This window comes from Halichoerus grypus, chromosome 5 (assembly GCF_964656455.1).
Source record: "Halichoerus grypus chromosome 5, mHalGry1.hap1.1, whole genome shotgun sequence".
In the NCBI taxonomy this organism is placed as follows: Eukaryota; Metazoa; Chordata; class Mammalia; order Carnivora; family Phocidae; genus Halichoerus; species Halichoerus grypus.
In genome coordinates, this window is record NC_135716.1 from 105,893,152 (window position 1) to 105,915,225 (window position 22,074).

The 22,074-nt window shown below is 41.1% G+C and overlaps 1 protein-coding gene across 10 annotated transcripts in view; it reads left to right on the forward strand.

Moving 5' to 3' along the window:
• PLPPR5 (phospholipid phosphatase related 5) overlaps positions 1–22,074 on the forward strand; it is a 120,802-nt gene that overhangs the window by 44,154 nt on the left and 54,574 nt on the right. For all 10 annotated transcript variants that reach the window (XM_078072716.1, XM_036124373.2, XM_078072717.1 and 7 more), the window contains one exon: positions 1,373–1,623. In XM_078072716.1, the coding sequence (XP_077928842.1) occupies positions 1,373–1,623 (251 nt within the window). The remainder of the gene's footprint in view (positions 1–1,372; positions 1,624–22,074) is intronic.

The following is a 22,074-nucleotide window of genomic DNA, read 5'->3' on the forward strand; positions in this document are numbered from 1 at the left end:
GGGAAGATGTAAAGAAAGACCTTTTCATTATTTCCTTTTAACGTTTCTAGATAAAGAACTAAGGTCTTTGTTTCGTTGCCATTGTATACACATAGAGTTTTGCTATGTGCGGGTTTATGCGCCTGAGCCTTTTATAATCTTATATAATATTTCAAAAATTAGAAGGATAGCCATGCTTCTGATGCTGGAAAATTATTTGATCCTGCACAACTTTCCTGGTGACTTCCTAATAACAGCCAATAGTTATGTATAAAGGTTTAGCAAACAAACAATCCAGAAATTTATGACTAAGAAATAAAGCATCTGATTATTATCATAGAACCATATGACTTTTTAATGAACGAACTGTTTGGGAAGTTTTCTCCTGGCATAATGTAAAAATGCCTGATGGAATTTTATTTCCCAAAATTAAGAAGAATAGATTTCTTCACATTGGTACCACATCCTCAAAGATTGTATCTGTCAGTTTAATTGAAAATGGTGCCAAGGAATTTATTTTGCCTAAATAGAGGAGAAAAATAAATTTTGGTTCTAATGACCAATGCCATTGAATTTAGAAATTTTTTTTTTTTAATTTGAGTAAATTGTCACATTCCTCATAAAAAAAAATCTGTGTATACTTAATTTTATACCTTCCGGTAACCAAAGCAAATAAATTCTAATGCTGTGAAGATAATTGAAAAGTCATAATTTTGACTGCACTATTATTTACGAAATTGCCCGAAATTTGATAAAGTCCAACCATAAAATATAAGGTGGAACTAAGTTACTAGTCGTTATGTGACTTTTTAAAATGTGTTTGTGAAAGCAGTGTAGAAATCAATCTGAACCATTCTTCTTAAGATTTTCCACGACATTTAAATGAAAACTAATGGCATTGGATTTTACTGCTAATTGGTACCTCCAGCAGAGTTAAAATCAGTCTGAATGGGTTTAAGAGGCATAATCAAAGGGAGACACCTGCTTTGCTTTATGTTTATAAGATGCAAACTGTTTTCAAAATAGGGAAAAATCAAGATGGCTAACACTAGTAGAAGGTGAGAGACTGAGCCCTCTCCAGAGAAATATGTCTCCTTTTTAAAAATTGCATTACCCAAACACAGTCTTAGAATATATCTTCTTCTTTTATCTTATGTCATAAACCTGCCATGCATAAACTGTAGCCAGTGGTAGACAGCTCGATATGTTAAATAATTTAACACTCCCACTACTCCAGAAAGCAAAGAATTGGAGAGAAGTGAAATGGAAGGAACCACATGTATGTATGAATTATTTTATAGTTTCTAAAATATTTCCATGTTGGCTTATCGTAAACTGAAATACAAACAAAACAAAACAAAACAGAGTTACGATGGTTTGTTTTCTTCCTCAGGTATTTATACATTTGGGCTATTTGCTACAGATATCTTTGTAAATGCTGGGCAAGTAGTCACAGGGAATCTGGCTCCACATTTTCTTGCCCTGTGTAAGCCCAACTATACAGCGCTTGGATGTCAGCAGTATACACAGTTCATCAGTGGGGAAGAGGCCTGCACGGGCAACCCAGATCTCATCATGAGAGCAAGGAAGACGTTTCCATCCAAAGAAGCGGCTCTCAGTGTCTATGCAGCTATGTATCTGACAGTAAGTAAGGATTATTAACCAGTCTTAGTCTGTCTTTCGGTTCATTCTCCCAATGTAGAAATTCTTTTTCTCTGCCATAATGGAAGTCACATTAACAGCTTTCTGTAGGCCATTTAATTTATTTTTAATAATAGCTGTTTGGACTGTGGATAGAATTAAGTCAGTTGACTCTCATGAGATTATGTGTGGGTAGTTGGTTGTATTAAAGAATATAGTCATTAGCATTTCTATTTGAGAATATGTTTGTCTTTATGTTAAATAGGGCTTAATGGAAACAAATTCGTCCCGTAGCAGTCCCCATAATCTTGTAATAGCCCAATTAAGAACACTATCCAGGCCCCTTAGCTGGCTACTCAAGCTTTAACATTCTCTGGTGGAGGTGGGGAAAGGGGCAGTCTTTTCTTTAGAAAGTTTTTTTGTTTGGTTATTGGTAACAGTTGTCATCATAATATCTCAACTAGTGTTTCACTACTTTCACATAGAGCTAGCCAAAATGTCCTTGTAAATTATGTTTTTTTTCTTTATTCTTGAGTCTTTGCCATCATTTTGGTGGTGAGAGCCAGACCCCTGCCGCAGATGTCCAGGACCTCTAGGTGGAAGTAAATGGTCATGGTTGAGTGCGTTACGGCTTCACAGGGGTAGAAAGAAGGGCAGCCTTGACAGGCAGCTCTTGGACCCAGCATTCCTGCCATCTGCCCTTCCCTCTATTACCAGGATCTGCCTTGTAGTTCTGGAGCTGGACTCCCAAAATATATTCTGTAGGCTTTTCCATGCCTACAGTAAAAAGTTCAAAGATTTTAAATGTCTTTCGGGGTTCTCCTTTCCAATGATTCTAATAGCTCCTTTCTTCTGATTCCAGCTCATTGACTAGAGATCTCAGGACCTGTTCATTGCTGATGACTTAAAAAAAACTCAGAATTATTTTTACCCTCAAGGAGCTATTTGATTACGGAAATATTTTTGATATTCTTAATGCAGTCGTGTCTGCTTGTCTCTAAAAGCAGAGAGAATACCCAGTAATACCCTATGACATCTCTACTTGAGATTGGAAACAAAATTACTGAATAAGCAACAATTTAGGAGGGAAAATATAGCACCATACATACCGCTCACAATGGCAGGATAATTCTGGAGGCCATAAGTACATGCATTTTAACATTTTTAAAGTTTTCAAGCTGAGCTAATTCTGTCCCTCACAGCCTGGACTTTTAAAAATCCCATCAAAAAAGGTTTTATGGAGTTAAAGATCAAATCTCATCCTATCCATTTTCTCTTCCACTGTCTTCTGACTTCTGTATAGTTTGTCAGTTACAGCTCCCTTCTTCCCCAGTGTGCTCCCAGCTCCACTCTTCCAATTTCCCCTGATTTCTTTATCCCATCAGCTTTGCTTTCTGCTTCCCATTCTAAAGCACTACAGACTTGCTATAAATCTATTTATCCATGCATGTTCTTTCTTATTCATTATATTGCTTCACTACATGTCCCATCTCTCTTAGAATATGAAGCATTCAGCCTGAAAATGAAGATTTAAAACTTGAGTGAATCAGAAGTCACAAAATACTTTTCATTCATTGTCATCACTTCTAAATCTGACCTTGTTATTTGTATCCGAGGATGAATTGCAAATATCTGCATATACATATGTGATCAAGCCAACGACTTGAGACAAATTCCAGAATACTCTCTGAACCCAAATCCTGTTACATGATTATTTTAGCACTAATAGATGATTGGTTTTGCTGTCTAACCAGGGTTTGCCAATGGTAGTGAATGTGTGAGTACTATAAATACTTGATCTTTTTGTTCTGCCAAAATCGTGTTTTCAAAGGCATCGCTTTGGGAGAAGGCATTATGCTTTTAAGTCCTGGAGAAATCTTAATATCTTGTCTTGCCTCTGGTCAGCTGGCAAGTGTTTTAGCAACCTCTTATCTATATATAAAATATATTATAATTATATAATAATTATAATTACTATAGCAAACATTCATTGAGCATTTACTGTGTGTCAAGCACCGAGTGCCTCACTTTTACTTACCTAATATATTACTAATTGTATTAAAATTTATTCTTTATTGATTGCTATTACTATTTATGTAGTAATTGAATATTTGTATTAATTTACTGAATCCTTATAAAAACTCCTTGAAGTATGTAGTAGTATTATGCCCATTTTACAGATGAGGACGCTCAGAAAGTGAAGTAACCTGTCCAGATTCATAGAACCACCCATTTCCCTGGCTACAGTGATTCCAAATATTCCAGAGAAGGGATATTAAATCATATTAGTTCTAGTGTGTGCATGGTCAGCTAAATTTCCTCCTGCTGCCACATAATCTCAGCATCCATAAAGGTTATGGCCGAGGGTTCAGATGGTAGATATGTTTAGAGAAAAAACATTTAATAACTCTCCAGCACTCGGAAATCTTCTATCATTAAACAGTGGTTCAGACAAAAAGTCAGGATTCCTCCTTGTAATTACATTGCAGGGTACCTCTGTCTTTTTAACAATAGATTCTGTTCTCTGCTAACTGCTTTTCTCTCTCCCCTGCCACCCGTTTATGAGTGTGGGAGTGTGGGCGGCTGCTATGGCAACTCTGGATATAACTCCTGCTGCAAATGTAGGCATTCCAGTCAGGTTTTGCTGTTATATTTGAACCCGTATACATATATATTTCTTCCCAGCTTCACTAGAGACACCTTGGGAAAACTTTATAATAGAAATGTTGGAGTGTTTCGAACTAATGCAGTCTCGTGAAATGCTTGCCGGAATTTTGATGAGTAGGTAAATAAATAGGAAAACAGCCATGTATTCAGGATTTTCTTTTTTTTTTTTTTTTAAGATTTTCTTTATTTATTTGAGAGAGAGAGAATGAGAGACAGAGAGCATGAGAGGGAGGAGGGTCAGAGGGAGAAGCAGACTCCCCGCTGAGCAGGGAGCCTGATGCAGGACTCGATCCTGGGACTCCAGGATCATGACCTGAGCCGAAGGCAGTCGCGTAACCAACTGAGCCACCCAGGTGCCCCCTATTCAGGATTTTCTGTGGAAACAGGCTTATTGCTGTATTTAGGTAGAGATAAATTTGTTTAATGTTGTGTAGGTGTTACAAACATGTGTCAATACATAAATAAAAATAAATAAGCTCTATTGTGAAGTATATGAATAAGAGCTGCGGCATATTTTTCTGATGTTTCTCTTTGTGGATTAGTCAATAAAATTAAGGAACTTGAAATCTCCCTTAGCATTTGACTTTAATTAAGGCTTTGGGGGTAATTTGATAACAGAGCTGTTCTCTTTCGCTTTACTGAGAACTTTCAGGGGGAAAAAAAATCCCTATGCCTATTTTTGTAAATGTTGTTGGTTTCCCAGGAAAAAAATTCTGAAGGTTATTTAACCCTCAACCATTAAATTTATAATTCAGTGTTAAGTCACATTGGAATAATATTTAAATTTAGTTTTGTGTTATTCATTTCATGTAAAATGAACAGTTTTTCTAATTAAAGTCAAATGTACTTCAAAGTTGAGAATGAGAAATAATGTTTGGTGACTTTCCAGTTAACCTCATAAATCAGGGAAACAGAAAGACATAAAATGATCTCTTTAGGTTACTTCCCTTTCTGGCCTTAGATTGATTTTTCTGAAAATCTTTAAAAAAACAAAGAAAAAGAGAAAGAAAGACAAAAGGGTCGGCTATACTCGTTGGCCTGTTTTCATGATCTTTTGCTGTAAACAAACCACCCTAAACCTCAAAACAAGAATTTGCTATCCTCAGGATTCTGTGGGGTGATCTGTGGTTTTACTGGTAGTCAAACCTTGCTTCTCTCATGGGTTGTATTTAGCCTAGGGGTAGATGGGGCTGAGGCAGCTCAATAGCTGGGCCTCGCTCATTCTCAAGAGATTTTCCCTGAGAGCAGCTTCCAAGAGAGCAGAGGTCCAAGCTACAGGGCATCTTGAAGCATAGGCTCCAAGACTCATTCACCATCCCCATCTCTGTGCTCTATTGGTCCAAGCAAATCCACAAGGCCAGCCCGGATTGATGGGGGCAGAGATATAGACTCCGCCTATAAATGGGAGGTGCAGTACAATCAGATTGTAAAGAAGTGAATATACCAGGAAAGGAGGGATTTGGGGATATTAAGCAGTTCACTGCAGTCTTTCCCCAGAATTAGCAGAAGCCTCTGAAATATCATTCCTCCCCTTGTTGGTGTCCAGTCTTTGGCATTATCCTGCTCTGGCTTCCCACCCAGCCATCTTTTAAAATAATCTCAGAGGTCCCAGGTGCTCATGGGCTGCCAAGACAAGGGTTAAACAAACACAACCCACTGGTATCTGTTTGCCCCTCCATTAGTAACATTTTACCTAATCTCCATAGGGGCACAAACAGGTCCTCATTCTGGGGTACAGGAATTTGGGGGGTGCATGGCAGTTTGGCTGCAGCATGTGATGTCATGTGACTGGTCAGGGATTGGGTTTGGCAGAGAAACATCAGGGTGGGTAAAAAGAAAAGCTCTGGGCTACCTTCATGGATTTGTCTGGAGTGACTGATAAGATCTGGCTGCCATCAGAAAGCCAAGCCTCTAAATCTTCCCTGCCCAGAGGTAATTTAATGCTGAAATGTATAAGATCCCTGTGCTCTAGATTTCAAATGAGCAAATTTGTGTCTACTAGATAACCTATCAAACAATATTTATTGAGCACCCACTTATAATGTGACTGCTCTCCTATTAACTATGACTGTCACTGCCATCACCACTATTATTAGTCGATTGACATTTGTCCTGTCAGCCTTCAGCTAAGTGTCACAGGGGGAAGGGAGGTTACTAAAGACATCTGCAATGAGTTGCGATGTTTTCATTATCATGAACCCCTTTTATAATTTACCTTTTTATTTTATTTTATTTTATTTATTTGTCAGAGAGAAAGAGCATAAGCAGGAGGAGTGGCAGGCAGAGGGAGAAAGCAGGCTCCCTGCTGAGCAAAGAGCCCGATGTGGGACTCGATCCCAGGAGCCCAGGATCATGACCTGAGCCGAAGGCAGCCGCTTAACCAACTGAGCCACCCAGGCATCCCTATAATTTACCATTTTCTTGTCCCACATTCCTCCATGAACTTGATATTTCTAAATCTTCTATCTAATATAATGCTTTCCCATCTCAACTTAGGCCCAGATATTGAACAGCGGCCCATAATAATAAAAATATAATAACGCTGTTTTGAAATGATACACATACAGTTATTAAAATTGCACACATACAGCTATTAAATAATAAACAGTAAATGAGTAAAGACGCATGTATGCTGGGCTTCCGTAGGTGTTAGCAAACTCCAGGATGGGGATTCCTGGGAGCACTTGCACGTTAGGAAAACAGGACTTACTCTTCTAGGACAATACATGGTATAGTCAGGGCTGCATTAGGACTTTTGTAGGCCCTAGACACTTACTTTGCTTTCAGGGCCTCTTCTGCCTTTGAAAAACAATGTATAAAATGTATAAAAGCAAATTTTTAAATAACATATATTAAACGTGTTTTGCAACCTAAATGTTCACCTTTCCTTCTGTTTTTAAAAGAAATGAAGACAGTTTTATTGGTCCCTAGAAGTATCACGGGCCCTCGGTACCATGCCTACTGGATAAGTTTGCCCTGAAGAGAGTGCATAATAAACTTCTCGATGGAATATGATTGTTAGTCTATCTGGTAATGACAGTGAAAGCCATTCAGTATCCAGGAGGGAAAGATCACTGTTGCCAAGCACCATGGGAGAGTGCTTCAGAAGTAAGTGGTACTTGGGCTGGGTTTTGAAGATGAACATAATTTGAATAGGTAAAGTAGAGGCATTCCAGGTAAGGGGACAGTGAGAGCAGAGACAGCAAGCAAGAAACAGCAGATACAATTAGGAACTAATGAGGGGGAACCTCCAATGGGGAACATAGATGGGATTTAAGGATTAGCAAGAATAAATAAATCAGAAACACACTGTAAACCAACCCGAGGCTTCACATTTGGGTTAACAAGTAATGTGGAGTTGAAAAATGACATTACAGCAGTGTTTCAGAATGATTTTATTTAATTCAATTCCATAAATATATAGGGAATGCCTAGAATGCATCAAGCCTGAATATGCTGATATAAACTCCTTCTGAAGTTGATTTAAAATGGTCTGATAGAGTGTAAAGACAGAACTAAAAAGGAAAGAAACTGGAAGTAAAAGGAATATTTTAACGACATTGTCAAAGAATCTCAGACATGAAATAAGGGTTTGGACTTAGCTGCTTCCCTTAAGATTGGGAACCCTAGCATTGATGAGACCAGAGTCAGATGAAATGAAGTGAAATGAAGTGAAATTCCTAGGTTCTGAGAAATGGAATGAGCTCAGACTCTATGAGCTGCCAACAGCTGAGCCATGGCAGGGCGAGTATAGATGTGAGCAGCTGGGAATCCCTAAGCATTTTCTCTTAGAGCACAGGAAAGGGAAAGTCTGACCAGGATCCAGAGCCATGGCTCCAGTGTGCACTGTGGGGCTCACACACCATCACCAGCTTCCTTCTATGCTATGGCTAAATTGAGCCACATCCCTGGGCTGCCTGCTCCTGTATTGCACCCCTCTGTCCCCCAGCTTCCATGTATTGGAAAGTAACAGTCTGGCCGCATACTAAGTACTTTATAGGCCTCAATCTTCACAGTGGCTGGAAGAAAAGTATGGCCGTCTTCATTTTACAGGTAACAAAACTGAAGATACAAGAGGCTGATCAACTTGCCCAATGTTGTATTGCTAGTATTTGTTAGAAGCAGAAATGTGACGCAGGCCAGTGTCATTCCAAAGCCAGTATTTGGTCTCTTATGTTGCACTACTTCCTGGCATGCCCCCCCAGTGGAAAGGAGGCAGCCGCAGGCTGAGTGATCAGAGTGCAGTGCCTCACACACAGTAGGTGAAGAAAACTAGTCAATGGATTTTAATAGAACGTTGCACAATATGAATTAGGACGGTTGTTGAAAAAGTGTGCACTCCATAAATTCCCATCTCATGTCTTATTTTCCAGGCAGCCAAGTAGCTCAAACACTAAAAATAATATAAATGGTCATGATGATTGGATTTTAATTGTACTTTTGATTTTAAGTGAATGAATATTTTATTCTTACGACCCTTAATTTTTAATAACTTATGTTCTGCACATCATTTGAGATGCATTTCAATTGCTTTTAAAATGACAACTTCTAAGTTACCTTTTACTTCTTTACCATGTACAGTAATAACCTAAGTGGCATTGGCAGAACTTAATGCTCATGAGACCACCATGGTAGGCACTATCACTTTGACCAGGTCCAATAGAACCCAGATTACAATGGGCAGCTCTAAGCGTGTGGTCATTTGATATCCCAGAATCAAACATTCCATTTCTTCCATGCCCAGTAACATGCTCAAGTCCATTTTTCAAAAGATGCATCAAGCTCTGCTGCAGAAGTAATGGACTTGCTCCAGAATTCCAGGAGCCAACACTGTGATTCTCACACGAGGGCTGGCCATGAGCTCCAGACTGTATGCTTTCCTCCACTGACATCTCAAGCATCCTAGGGCCTGCTGGATCCTGTGGTCCAAGTAACAGGGCTGCTTGCCTGTATTTGTTGTCAGGGCCCTTTTCTGCTCCAGGGCCCACTTAAAGCTGGCAGCTTTTCAGGTCACCTGGTCTATAGGCCAGAGCACTATCCATAGGTGTGGGATGTGAGTCCCCAAGAACACAAAGTGATCTAAAGGTGCTGTGTTTCTTTCTTTGTGGTAGGGGTTCAAGATAAAAGAATTTGTCTTTTACTTTGGAGGGAATACGTAGTATGTTCCTGGTCAACGGATCCTTAAAAACTCGGTTGATGTCCCAAGCTTTTGAATCTTACAGGGTTTATCTCCCAAGATCTGCAATGCATGTGTCTTACCAAGGCCTCCAGTGCACTGACCATCTCTTATTTACCTTGTTCGATCAACATGATGTCTTTGACGCAAAGAATCAATATGATGATCACGTCAGACCATGATATGGCAAAGAGCAGGAGGGTTAATATAGCACTGACGTAAACCGTGATGTAAAAATTTGCCTATTCCATGTGAATGTGAACTCTTTCTCATCCTCTTTCCTGAACAAGATAGAAAAGAATGCATTTGACAAATCAGTGATCACTACTACTTGGTTGAAGATTCAGTAGTCTACAGTCATTCTCCAGGATCTGTCCATATTGGTGAATTAAATAGAGATAGGATAAAAACCTCCACCCCTGAATTCTTGAGATCCTAAGTGGTGGACAAATCTTCACCATTCCCCCTCACTTAATGCGGTATTGCTTTTGATTTACTATCTTGGCAGGAGTGGGAGGGTATAGTTTCATAAGTTTCCTATTGAATTCCCCCAGTACTCTACCTGCCAAGGGGAAAATGACTACTGGATGTGTTCACAGACCTAGTGGACTTTGGCCCGTATTCACTACATAGTCCCCATGCAACCCTACTCTAGCAGGGGCCATGATGATGCTAATTCAGGTCTCTAGGTATCAATGTCCCCTTAGACTCTGTGTCCCATAATCCTCAAAATATCTGGATATTCTCTTCTCCCCAATTATATAGTCACCTGAATAAATGGTCATAGGTCATACTGGGGAAGGACTGGGAAAACCCTTACATTATATACTTTCTGTCATGTTGCAGGGTCCTTCCCTCTGGGGACCAGCTGCCTCTTCAGTTAGTGGATTTCATTTCAGTTTGGTAACTGCATAAAGGAGTAAAACTTTTTATTGGGGCATCCATTTTCAGCTCTTCATTCTTGTTATCTTGTAGTTATAGATTAAGTATTCTTCTTGGCTCCTCATCTATTTGCCTCTAGGAAGTGCTATGCTTTATAAATCAATTCCAAAACTTTCTGCTGGTCACATCACCTTGGCTGTCACTCAGGCCTTCTACATTGTTATGATAATTCACACACACACACATACACACACACACACACACACACACCCCTGCTTCTGATGGTTAAGCACTGGCGATTGGCTTCTGTTTCTTCAGGCACCCCATGATCTGCATGGATATAAAGGCCCCAGCTCTGTGGTAATCTACCCTACCATCAATAATGGCCTGCAGAGGAGAGGCATCCCTCAACTTCTGTGCCCTGCTAGTGCCCCTCTCACTAGCACATTCCTCGTGCCTCAATGAACGGTGCATCCATGAGGTCTCCTGTGGTACATCATCTTCTGTGGGTCCTTAAGTCCATATTATATGTCCATTCCAGCAATGCCACTTCTCTGAGCCTTTTAAGTCCTTCCTCCACCACCTGCCAAAGCAATTCAGGCATGTCAGCTTCATTGAGAGAAAGTAATCACTTTCTCCAGGCTCTTAGGAACCTGCCCAGCAGGGAGTTTTTACTGTTCCTTGGGGGCCTTGGAAGAGTATTAAATCCTACATCCCCAGGGAGAGTGTCCTCATGTCAACACACACTCTCTTATCCTGTTTATATTTCAGCCTCCTTGATAAAGCACCCTCAAAATCCAGCCACATAGATTTCCCCTGGCTTCAGCTGTCATTGTGTCAGCTAATTCTTACAGCAGTTTTGGGGCAGAGTCTGTCCTCCCTTATCAGGTTCATCTCATCCTGGGCAACTAAGCCCTAACTGTTGGCCTGGAAGCCAGAAGAAGAGGTTGAAGCAGATCTTGAGAGGGCCTCTGTTGCCCTGCGGGAAAGAGGCTTCTCGCTCCCACACCCCCACCCCACCCCCCAGCTAGAATAGTATGGGTGGGGCTGGGAGGAGTGCTAGCCCTGAATAGGTAGGGATGGGCCACATATGAAGGCTCCAAGGGTTTAGAGGAGTCTAATGAACCATAATCTTCATGTACATCCGCTCAGATGTCCCTGTCCCTTGTGTCAAGGTCTTAGATTTTTCTAGCCAGAGTCCTGTTCTTGGCATAACAGACCTGCCTTACATGAGCATTCAATCATCTTTGAAGATCCCTGAACTCTTAGCTAGTAAGTCGTAAGTCTGGCCTTCAGCTTTTTTTACTCTGACATTGCAGAAACAAGGGCTTTTTTGTAAGTTCCCAAAGAGGCACTCTGGCCGTCACATTCGATTTTCATTTGTTTGTTAACTGTCCTCAGTTTTTCATTTTCCTTCTGGAGGGCACCAACACAACTTAATAAGAGCCAGTCAATTGCATTATCCCTCTAGGCATTGTTTCCGTGGACTTCTCAACTTCCCATGTCATTGGCCTGGTTAGAGTATTCCTCTTTACTAAGTTGACCAACTGTCAGACTTCAGACCCCCAGTGCTAAAATCAGGAAAGTTTAGTGTAAACCAGGTTAGGCTGGCTACTCTGTCCCCACCAGAACATTCTCCCCAGTCACAACGGGTGGGTTGTAGCAATTGGATTGCTACCTGGTAGACTGTATGTACCTCATTTCCAGCAAGAACATGTTCCCAGACCCCATCTTACCACCTCTTTTCTTAAATCATCCCAATTCTGTTAGGATCCGCCAAGAAGTGGAAGCTGTGATAGAATGAGGAGTAGTATTAGGAATAAAATTAGGAAGCTGAGATTTATTGGAGGACTGAAGGGGGATAATATTTATGAAAGAAGCAAGATTGGATAGGGAGAGGCTCAGACCGTGGTGTAGATCTGACAGAGTCTCTGCTGATATTGACCAGAGGTTGCCCATTGGAAGAGCCCCACACTGCATAAACGGCCAAGCCTTAGCACCCCTGCTCTGCTCAATCACTGGTTGGGGGCTGGCCAGGAAGATTGTGGCCTCTGCTCAAACACTACACCCTACAGGTAGACACTCAGCTCACTGCTCTCCCTACAGCAGAATGGCTGACTCTTTCCAGAAGGGAGATGAGAGCAACTTAACCTCCATGGCTTGCCATGCTGCTTTCATCTAATTCTCACTCAGAGAGGATCTAATAAGCTAACGCCTAGCAAGGGGTTAACATTGTGATGTATTATCTTCTGTGATAACTCCCTGTGCCAAATATACTTGCACTTGGAGTGCCTTCACATATAGGAAAAAAATTATGGCACTGTAATTTCAGTCATCAGACCCCTCCTAAATTGAGGATATAGTTTAAATCAAGGAGATTTCTTGGCACCTTTCCCACTGTTTTACAAAAGAGGTTACCTTCTCCTATGAACACAGTCTGCTTTGAGCCATTCGTTTGTTTATTCCATTTAAAGAAAATCTTGGAACGGGAACAGAGGATTTCAAATAACAAGGAGAAATCCTTCTATAACAATACAGAAATTTAGAGTATAAAAATAATAACTATTATTACTGAGTGCTTACTGTGCGAAAAGCACTTTACATACAGTATATTTGTTGCTTTTTCTCCTTTGTCAAGCATATTAATCAGGCATCTTTCTATATATAAGGATGTGTGCTATTAGTTTCTGTATAATGTAGAGAAATATGATTTCCTTAGACTTGCTAAAATTTCCACTATCAAAGAACAAAACCAACAACCACACAAAAGCCTTCCATTAATTTGAGCTACCATTCCATCTTTGAAAGAAACTTCTAGAAAGATTAGTTTATATTTCTTCACTTTATAAACCAGTTACAATGTGGGCTTTGTTCCCCCTCAACCCCCATCCCCCGCCACACACACTCTACCAATACTACTCCTCAGACTTCATCCACAGTGATCTTATCAAAAGCCTCTTCAGATCCTTGTCTTGCCAGCCATCTCAACAACATTGAGACTCTTGCTCATCCTCTCCTACCCCAACTTCTCTCTTTTTAAGACTTTGAGAACATTGAGTCCAAATTTGTTTCTTCCCTCATTGAGTGCTTTATTGCAATGTCAGAAAACTATCTACCAGTGTTTACTAAGTCTCTGTTCTTGACCTTTTCTTCCCTCTGTTATCCCTCCCAAGAGTGATCTCATTCATGAACACCTCCATGTCTTCAAGTGAACCCCAAACTCCTTCACCAGCCTTAACCCTCTCTCCTGAACTCCAGGCTATTCTTAACTTGAACATATCTATGTGGTGTTCCATCAGCTCTTTAAACTCAATACTTCAAAAACCAAAATCATGATCTTGCCATTGCTCCAAACGAGCTCCTGCTTTTGTCTCTTCTGATTTGATTATTGGCATTCCTGTCCTCTCAGTTACCCAAGCCTGAAATCTCTGAGTCACCTACCCCTCCCACTTCTACACCCCCTCATCCAGATGTCTGATTAATTCTGTTCGTTCCACATTTGAAAGATCTCTCAAATCCAGACTCTTCTCCACCCTGTCCCCCATACTTCTACTGCTTGAATTTGGCTTCTTTGTATCACTTGCCTTGACTACTGCAGGAGCCTCCCAAATAGGATTCCTGAGAAAATCCTTCCCTCATCCCGTCCGCTCTACACTCTGCCACTGGAGTTAACACTCCTAAAGCATGAGTGTGAGGCAAGTCTCTCTTTGCACAGAAGCTTTCCATAGTTTGCCCTCACCAACCCTTCAAGGATCACACTCCTACATGTAGCATATGACGCCCTCTTGGTCCTGGCTAAAACTTGTCTTTTTTTATGCTATGGACTGAACTATGTCTCTCCCCCACCCAACCACCACCACCAACTTCATATGTTGAGGCCCTAACCTCTAATTGATGGTACTTGGGGATGAGGTCTTTGGGAAGTAATTAGGTGTCGATGAGGTCATGAGGGTGCGGTCCTTAAGATAGTATTAATGCCCTTGAAAGAAAAGGCAGCAGAGAGCATGTTCTCTCTCTCTCTCTCTCTCTCTCTCTCGATCCTATAAAGACACAGCAAGAAGGCAGCCATCTGCATTCAAAGCAGGAAGAAGCCTCTCACCAGAACCTGACCATGTTGGCTCCTGATCTCAGACTTCCAGCCTCCAGAACTGTGAGAAAATAAATGCCTGTTGTTTAAGCCACCTAGTCTGTGGTGCTTTGTTATGGTAGCTGGAGCTCAGACACCTCTCTTATTTCTTAATGCCCTCTTTCATGAGTTTGGTTCTCAGTTCATGAGAACTCTGTTCACACTGGACCATTACCAACTATGAATCACACTATTTTCTTCTACTTCAGTACTTTTACTTTTGCTAGTCCCTCCATCTGCAGTATCTCATACCTGCAGGTACTGGTCTGGTCCAACTTCTACTCGCCTTTTATAGATTTGTCAAAGTTCTCTACTATAAATAATAGAAAGTGAGTCTGACTCTGGACAAAATGAAGTGAAAGGACAGGCTTAGAGCCCAGGTTCAGGGAATGAGCAGGAGCTGCGGGAGCCCGACCAGCCAGAACCACAGTCAGAATCAGCCCACAGGAAGGGTGTGGTGAGGATGCACTGCTCCGATCGCAGGACCCTGGACACTACAGCTGCCATGCCTCTTGATGCCCCCACCAGCATGGCTGCCCCTGTGGCTGCCAGGAGAATGGATGTTTCACTTTATCTACTTCTTTGCGTGATTTGCCGACACATCCAACTGACTGGGTGCGGATCATGTGCCAGCAGCAGAGACTTGCCAGGGCTTTGAAGAAGGAGCTACCCACCTTTGTGTGGTTTTGGCAGTGGGATGGAGTACATGCTTCTCATGTGGGAGGCACACCACGGAGTATTTTCCAGTTACAATAAAGGATTCAGATACTCCGTAGTGAAAAAAAAAATGTTCTTTACCTTTGTGACCCAGATCAAGGTTGGTCTTTTTGAAGTTTTGTGCCATATTTTTTAATTGAAGTTCATCTACCCATCTTCAGTGGCACACCTAGTATATTTGACTCCAAAGCAAATAATTTTTATATCTTTTCCTCTATATGGAAAAAGTATTTTCAATGATAAGTATGTGATAACAGTAATAATCATTATTTTATTGATTCATATTTCAGTTTTAAAATAAATAAGAATAGATTTTAATTTTAAAGCATAAAAATTTAGAATGATATTTCACATGTTTCTAAAATTTGCACTTAGCAACAAAAATACTATACATTTATATTATTTCATTAGTTCATGGTAATGGAATATTTCTTTGTTTCATTATATTATTTCCTTAAGTTAAACTTAAAAACTCCAAGTAGTCATAGATTGGCAGAATTGAAATAACTTAAGTTCTCTTTCTTCATCTTTATAATTACAATCCTATTGTGGTTGTTTTCCCTCTCAAGTCTGTTTAAATGTAGCACCAGAGGAGTTGGAGCTACTCTGTGGCCAAAGCATGCTTGACTGACTCCCAACCTCTACAAATTTATTCTCTGAACAAATATATAGCTGGGTCCACATGCCAGAAGTCAGATGTATGGCTGGGAGTTCTTCAAATTAACTTCCTTGTATAATAAAATAATACTTATTAGAGATTATGTAATAAAATGCGCTGATTTGAAGTTTACATATATGTTAACACTCAACAGAAACTGCAGCAATTATTTCAACTTAGACCAGTGTTCCACTTACCATTGTTCCATAACAAATCACTCCAAACTTGGTGACATAAAACGATTTACTGTGCTCGCAGATTGCAGGTCAGATATTTGAAAAAAACACAGCATGGCTGTCTTGTCTCTGCTCCGTGATGTTGTGGCCGCAATTGGGAAGACTCAAAGCCTGACTCAAAGTGTGTTTTGATATCTGGAAGATTGTTCATGCATATGTCTGCATCTGGGCTGGGACTTGAAGACGAGGGCTGCCCACACATGGCCTTTCCACGTTTCTTGACTTCCTCCCAGCATGGCAGCCCCAGGTGGTCTGGTTTCTTCCAAAACTCTAAGCACAAGTCTTCCAGAGAACTAGGCAGAAGTTCATGGGCTTTTATGAGTTCATAGTGTCACATGTGCTGCCTTTTATTGGTGACAAGCAAGTCACAAGGCTGCCCAGATTCAGAGGGAGAATTCGACTTCATCTCTTCGTGGGGACGTGGCAAAGAGCCAGGGGTTGGGAGACTGGTACTATCAGCTACACCAACAAAAGATTCTGGGGGGCAGAGGCGTGTTATTACTAGCACTGTTCAGAATTGCCTGGCAATCATAAAGAGCAGAGAGACATTCGATAGGCTCTATTATTGCATCCCCTTATTGCTTGCACCTGGAGCAGACCGCTGCCACTGCCCCGCCCCTAGTGAGCCGCTGCCCCCGGTCTAATCTGGGAAGGCCTTAGTAATGTTGCATTTAAAATGGGTAAAGATCAGCCTCATTGTTTTATTATTTATGTATTTCTACCTCTAGTAGAGTGTAAATTTGCTGAGGTTAGAGACCATTTCTTTATAGTACCACAGTGCCAACCATAGCATGAATATAATACAGACTTAGAAAAGTGTGTTGATTGGTTCAAACAACTACAAGCGTATCTTAAATGCTCATTATTTGTAACTAGGAGATTTAAATAGATGCCTTGCCCTTGTCCCCTAATAAATCTATAGTCTCAAAGTATAGTGATGCAGAAAATGATACTCAGACTGAGAGGCTATGCCTACTCAAAGCACTGGATCGATTCCTCTGATAAATGGGGCTAATTCCTTAAATAAATTAAGCTTCTGCATTTTCTATGGCAATTTTATTAGAGCCAAGAGAGAAATGAGGACACTCCTTGGCATTTATATAAGGTCCACAGGCCATCCCACGGAGGCTCTTTGCCACTCTAACCTCAGCTGGGAAAACCTTTAATCAGTCTCCTAACTGGAGATGATACCTGAATGGGATCCGTGCACATTCGGAGGGTGGACAGGTCCTGCTGCACGCCTATAAGTGATCCCAGTTACCTGTAGCTGCCCTTGGACGTGGAGACAGATGGACTGGATTCACAGAGATGCTGGCTAGTGAGGCCCCTGTCCCTAGCTACGTCTATGCCTGTTCCTGGCTGTGTTCTCACCATCCTGCACAGCCCTCCTTTGGACCCTCCAGCAGCCAATTCTAGAATATGCCTTATTCACTCTAAAAGGCCTTAAAACTAAAGACCTTTTGACTCTTACTTTCCCTAAAAAAGGGAGCCTGTATTTGTGTGAACAGCTGAATAATGAGTAACATCCTTTTACTATGTGTGCTGGTACTGTGCTGAGTATTTTACACCGATTATCTTGTTCAGTCCTCACACTTGTGTGCCATAGGTACTATGATAGTTCGCAAGTTAAAGATGAGAAAACTGGGCCTCAGAGAAATTTAATCACTTGCCCAGAGTCACACAGGCAGTATATGCTGGAGCCAGGATCTGAATCCAGAATGCCTCCTCAGTGCGCTTTAAACCACTGCCTTCCGCAGTCTCCCCAGTCGCTAAAATACACCCGCTGGAGCGTTGACAGTGCAGAACTCGAGGTCTCTTCACCTTGGTTCTGCGTGGCTAACATCTCTGTAGCTTCCCAGGAGTAGAGTTTTGACTCCCATCACGGCCCCTTGCTGCTCACATGGCGATGGCGTCATGCCGTGCTCTAGTGCTGTTGGCTTCTTGGAGTGAGCCGGAAGTCTCAGTGCGTTCATCAGATAAGAAACACTAAAGGAAGCCACTGCACATAAATCAGGTATATTTCTTGCATTTAAGTGCTCTTATACATTCATTGCTATTATGTTTAACTTACAATGCTGCCCACTAATTCATCTGGGCCATTTTTTAACAGAGAATCATAGGGCCTTTTAACTCAGACTGTAATCGATTTTTCTTATTCCATAAAGTTTTCTTACTGGGCACTTTTATTTCTTGGAGCTCTGCGGTGTTAAGATTATAGCTTTGGAGTCATTTATGAATATAAATAACATAGGGGAAATTAAAATAGCAAAATTAGACAGTCCTAGGAGATATTACTTTAGCATGATCACACTTCACTCCCACTTATATGAACTTGGTTCAGACCTTCATCATTACTTGCTTGGATTAGCAATAAAATTTTCCCAATAGCCTGTCTTCTTGCCCATTGTAATCCACTCACCTTCAAGTAATTTTCCAAGTAACTTTCTAAACTGGGGATCACGACATGCAGAGCCAGTGTCATGTGTGTATAACCTGTGTTGTCACACAGGCCCCATGACCAGGAGGGCCGCACACTTGATGCTCTGCTGTCACCATCTTGACATGCTTAATGATTTCCCAGCAAGGGGCTTCACATTTGCATTTTGCAGTGGGCTCTGCAAATTAGATAATCAGTCCTGGTAACATATCATCATGTAATCCACCCTCCTTCCCCACTTCCCTCCTCGTAAGTGCTCTAGAAGCTCCTCTGTGAATTTCCTAAGAATTCATGAAATACAGTTTAGAAGATCTGGATTTTCTGTAAACTTCCTTCTTTTATAATTCTATAATTCTCCGACTGTAGAGTACTTTACAAATGTAATTATTAAGGGATGTCAGAGATATGATATTTACACAAACACCTCAAAAGTTGACCCAGCGCTAATAAATGTAAGATGGCATTAAGTTTTCTTTATTTGGTTTGATTTGTCTACTTTATTGTTTTATCAGACACATCACAACATTGACTTGTATTGACCTGGTGGTCACGCAGTTCTCAGGACTCTTTTTTTTTTTTAGCAGTGACCTTTATCTTTTCCTTTAAATTCACAGACCTAGATTGGGTTTTTCAGTAATTGCCAGTGTCATCAATTATCTTAGCGTCTGGTAAGAAATGTCTAAAAGGGCTCAAAATAAGAGAATCTTGATTCACTCCATTTTTATCTCAATTTACAGTGTGTGTAACACATTTTAAAGAAGAAATTTAGATTAAAAAAATCAAACAATTATAAGCTGGTTTAATTCCAAAACACTGGGAATAGCAACTCGATCAATTATGTATCAATCCATTTGGGCACCTATGATGTTTTGAAGATTTAGAGACAACGACACTCAGCCCCTGATCCCAGGGTGCATGCTTAACACTTAGATGGGGCTGGGAGGTGAAGGGGTACACTAATCCGCTAGGGCTGCCATAACAAAATACCACAGACTGGGTGGCTTACAAAGCAGAAACTTATTTTCTCTGAATTCTAGAGACCAAAAGTGCAAGACCAAGGTGCCACCAGGGTTGGTGGCTGGTAAGGCCTCTCTTTTTGGGTTGTAGACAACTACCTCCTTTCTGTGTCCTCATATGGTCTTTTCTCTGTGCTGTGTGAAGAGAGAACTCTCTAGTATCTCTTTCTCTTCTTATAAGGACACCAATCCTATCAGCTAGGGCCCCATCTTTATGACCTCGTTTAATCTTAGTTACCTCCCTAAAGGCCCTATTTCTAACCTTGGCGGTTAGGGCTTCAACATAAAAATTTTGAGGGGACACATTGCAGTCCATAACCAACAAAGTACCCTACACTATCACTAAAATGTGTACTAAGAGCCTTCATAGAAATGGACTTAGGGTGGTGGGATGGCCAGAAGGTTTCCAAGAAACAGAAGTGATTTCTCAGGGAAAGAGAGCCAGGCAAGGACGGTAGGTGGTTGAGGAGTGTATTAGTTTCCTACAACTGCCATAATAAATTGCCACAAACTTGGGAGTTTAAAACAACAGAAATACATTCTCTCACAGTTCTGGAGGCCAGAAGTCTTAAATTCAGGTGGTCAGCAGAGCCATGCTCCCTTTGAAGTCTCTAGGGGAGAATCCTTCCTTGTCTCTTTTAGCTTCTGACGGCTCTAGGCGTTCCTTGGCTTGCGGCAGCTTACCTTTCGTCTCTACCTCCGCCACCACAAGGCCTTTTCTTGTGCATATCCCTTTCTTATCTGCCTATGTCTGCTCTTCTTACGAAGACACTGGTCTTATCTCAAGACTCTTGACTTAATAACATCTACAAACACCCTGTTTTCCAAATAAGGTAACATTCACAGGCTCCAGGGATTAGGACTTGGACATTTCTTTTTAGGGGTCACTATTCAACCTACTACAAGGACTCAGAGAGATGGAATGACAGAGAATTTGGCGAGGATTATAAGCACTTTAGCATGGCGAAAGCATAGCCTCTGGGAAGGGACTGAGAAGATGAGGCTAGAGAAACAAGAAAAGGTCATGTTGGAGAGGGCCTTACACATCAGTAAAAGTTGGAGCTTTATTCTGAACGCAGTAGTTATTTAACGACTTGTCCCCACTCTGAGATTTCCGCACTCTTGCTTTCCCATTTAGGGATATGAACTAGCGGCGCATGACTAATCCAACTAGCAATGTATCTGTATCTGTCTAGTGCATTTTTAAAAATGTAATTACTTCCTCCAAGTTTTTAATTGGAGAATTTCCTATCAGAACAATATATCTACTTATTTTTGAAACACTAGTGTTGTGGTAGCCCTGGACTTATATTCCCCAGTAACAATGACTGGTTGGCACCGAGTAGGGCTCCCCACTCCAGAAGACAGGTGTTCTCTTCCGTTGGCCTCAGTCCCTCTCCTTCATAGTCTTCTTGACATAAGGCTGAGCCCATTTACCTCAGTCACCATTGCTGTTGGCTTTTTCTCTGCTCGGTCATCTTGGCTCATTTATTTTACCGAACTTGCTCTTCAGGTGAAGGAACTTAGAACCTTCTCTTTGCATGAGGTATCCTCTCTCTTCCTCTGCCTTAAATTCTCTTCCTTACCCCTTTCTTCTCCTATCTCCCATCTTTCAGTCTTATAAAAAAGCCCCCACAGGAAACTGCCTGGCTCTCCTCCCATGTCTGGGTTGTTGCTTCAGTTTTACTCAAGGCAAGCATGTCATTTTATAGTCAGGACCTAGAAAAAACTAGTGATCAATTTGACTTCTATTTTCTGTTCATTCTTTCTGTGATTTGTGCCCCTGTATCCACACCTCAATTATTCTTACTATTGACTTGTATTATAATGGTCTTTTTACATATCTCTCTTTTTTCTTAGACTAAGAGTTCCTTGAGGTCAGCCCTCCCTATCTCTGTATGCCTAGCCCAAGCACATTGTCCAGGATGCAGTAAAGGCACGATAAATGTTAATTGAAAATGAATAAGGGAAGGGGAGCATGGGTGGCTCAATCGGTTGATCATTCGACTCTTGGTTTCAGTTCATGTTGTGATCTCAGGGTTGTGGGATCAAGCCCCGCATCCAGCTCTGTGCTCACCCACAGAGTCTGCTTGTCCCTCTCCCTCTGCCCCTCCCCTCGCCCTCTCTATCTCTAAAATAAATAAATAAAATCTTTTAAAAAGAAAATGAATAAAGGAATAAATGAATTCCATCCACATTTCTTTCCTTCTCTTAAGGCCTTCCATCATTTTTAAACTTTTACTTAGTAACTTTTTCTGATATACAGTGTGTTTTTAATAGTTTTCAGGAAATCTTTTCTTGCCTACCCAGAAAAATATAGTCTGTCTTTCCTTTGTTGCCGTATTTGCCCTGGGGGATAACATGCTTGCCAGACACCAGCTCCTGTCCATCTATAAGCACACTCCTGCCTACCTGCCTGCTCCTTCCTCTGCCCCCTCAGCTATGTCCTGTTGCCACCCAAGTTCCAAGCCCCAGCAAACCAAACGAGTTCAGGAAACATGCCTGTGAAATAATCTCCTGTCTCTCAATGTTCCCATTG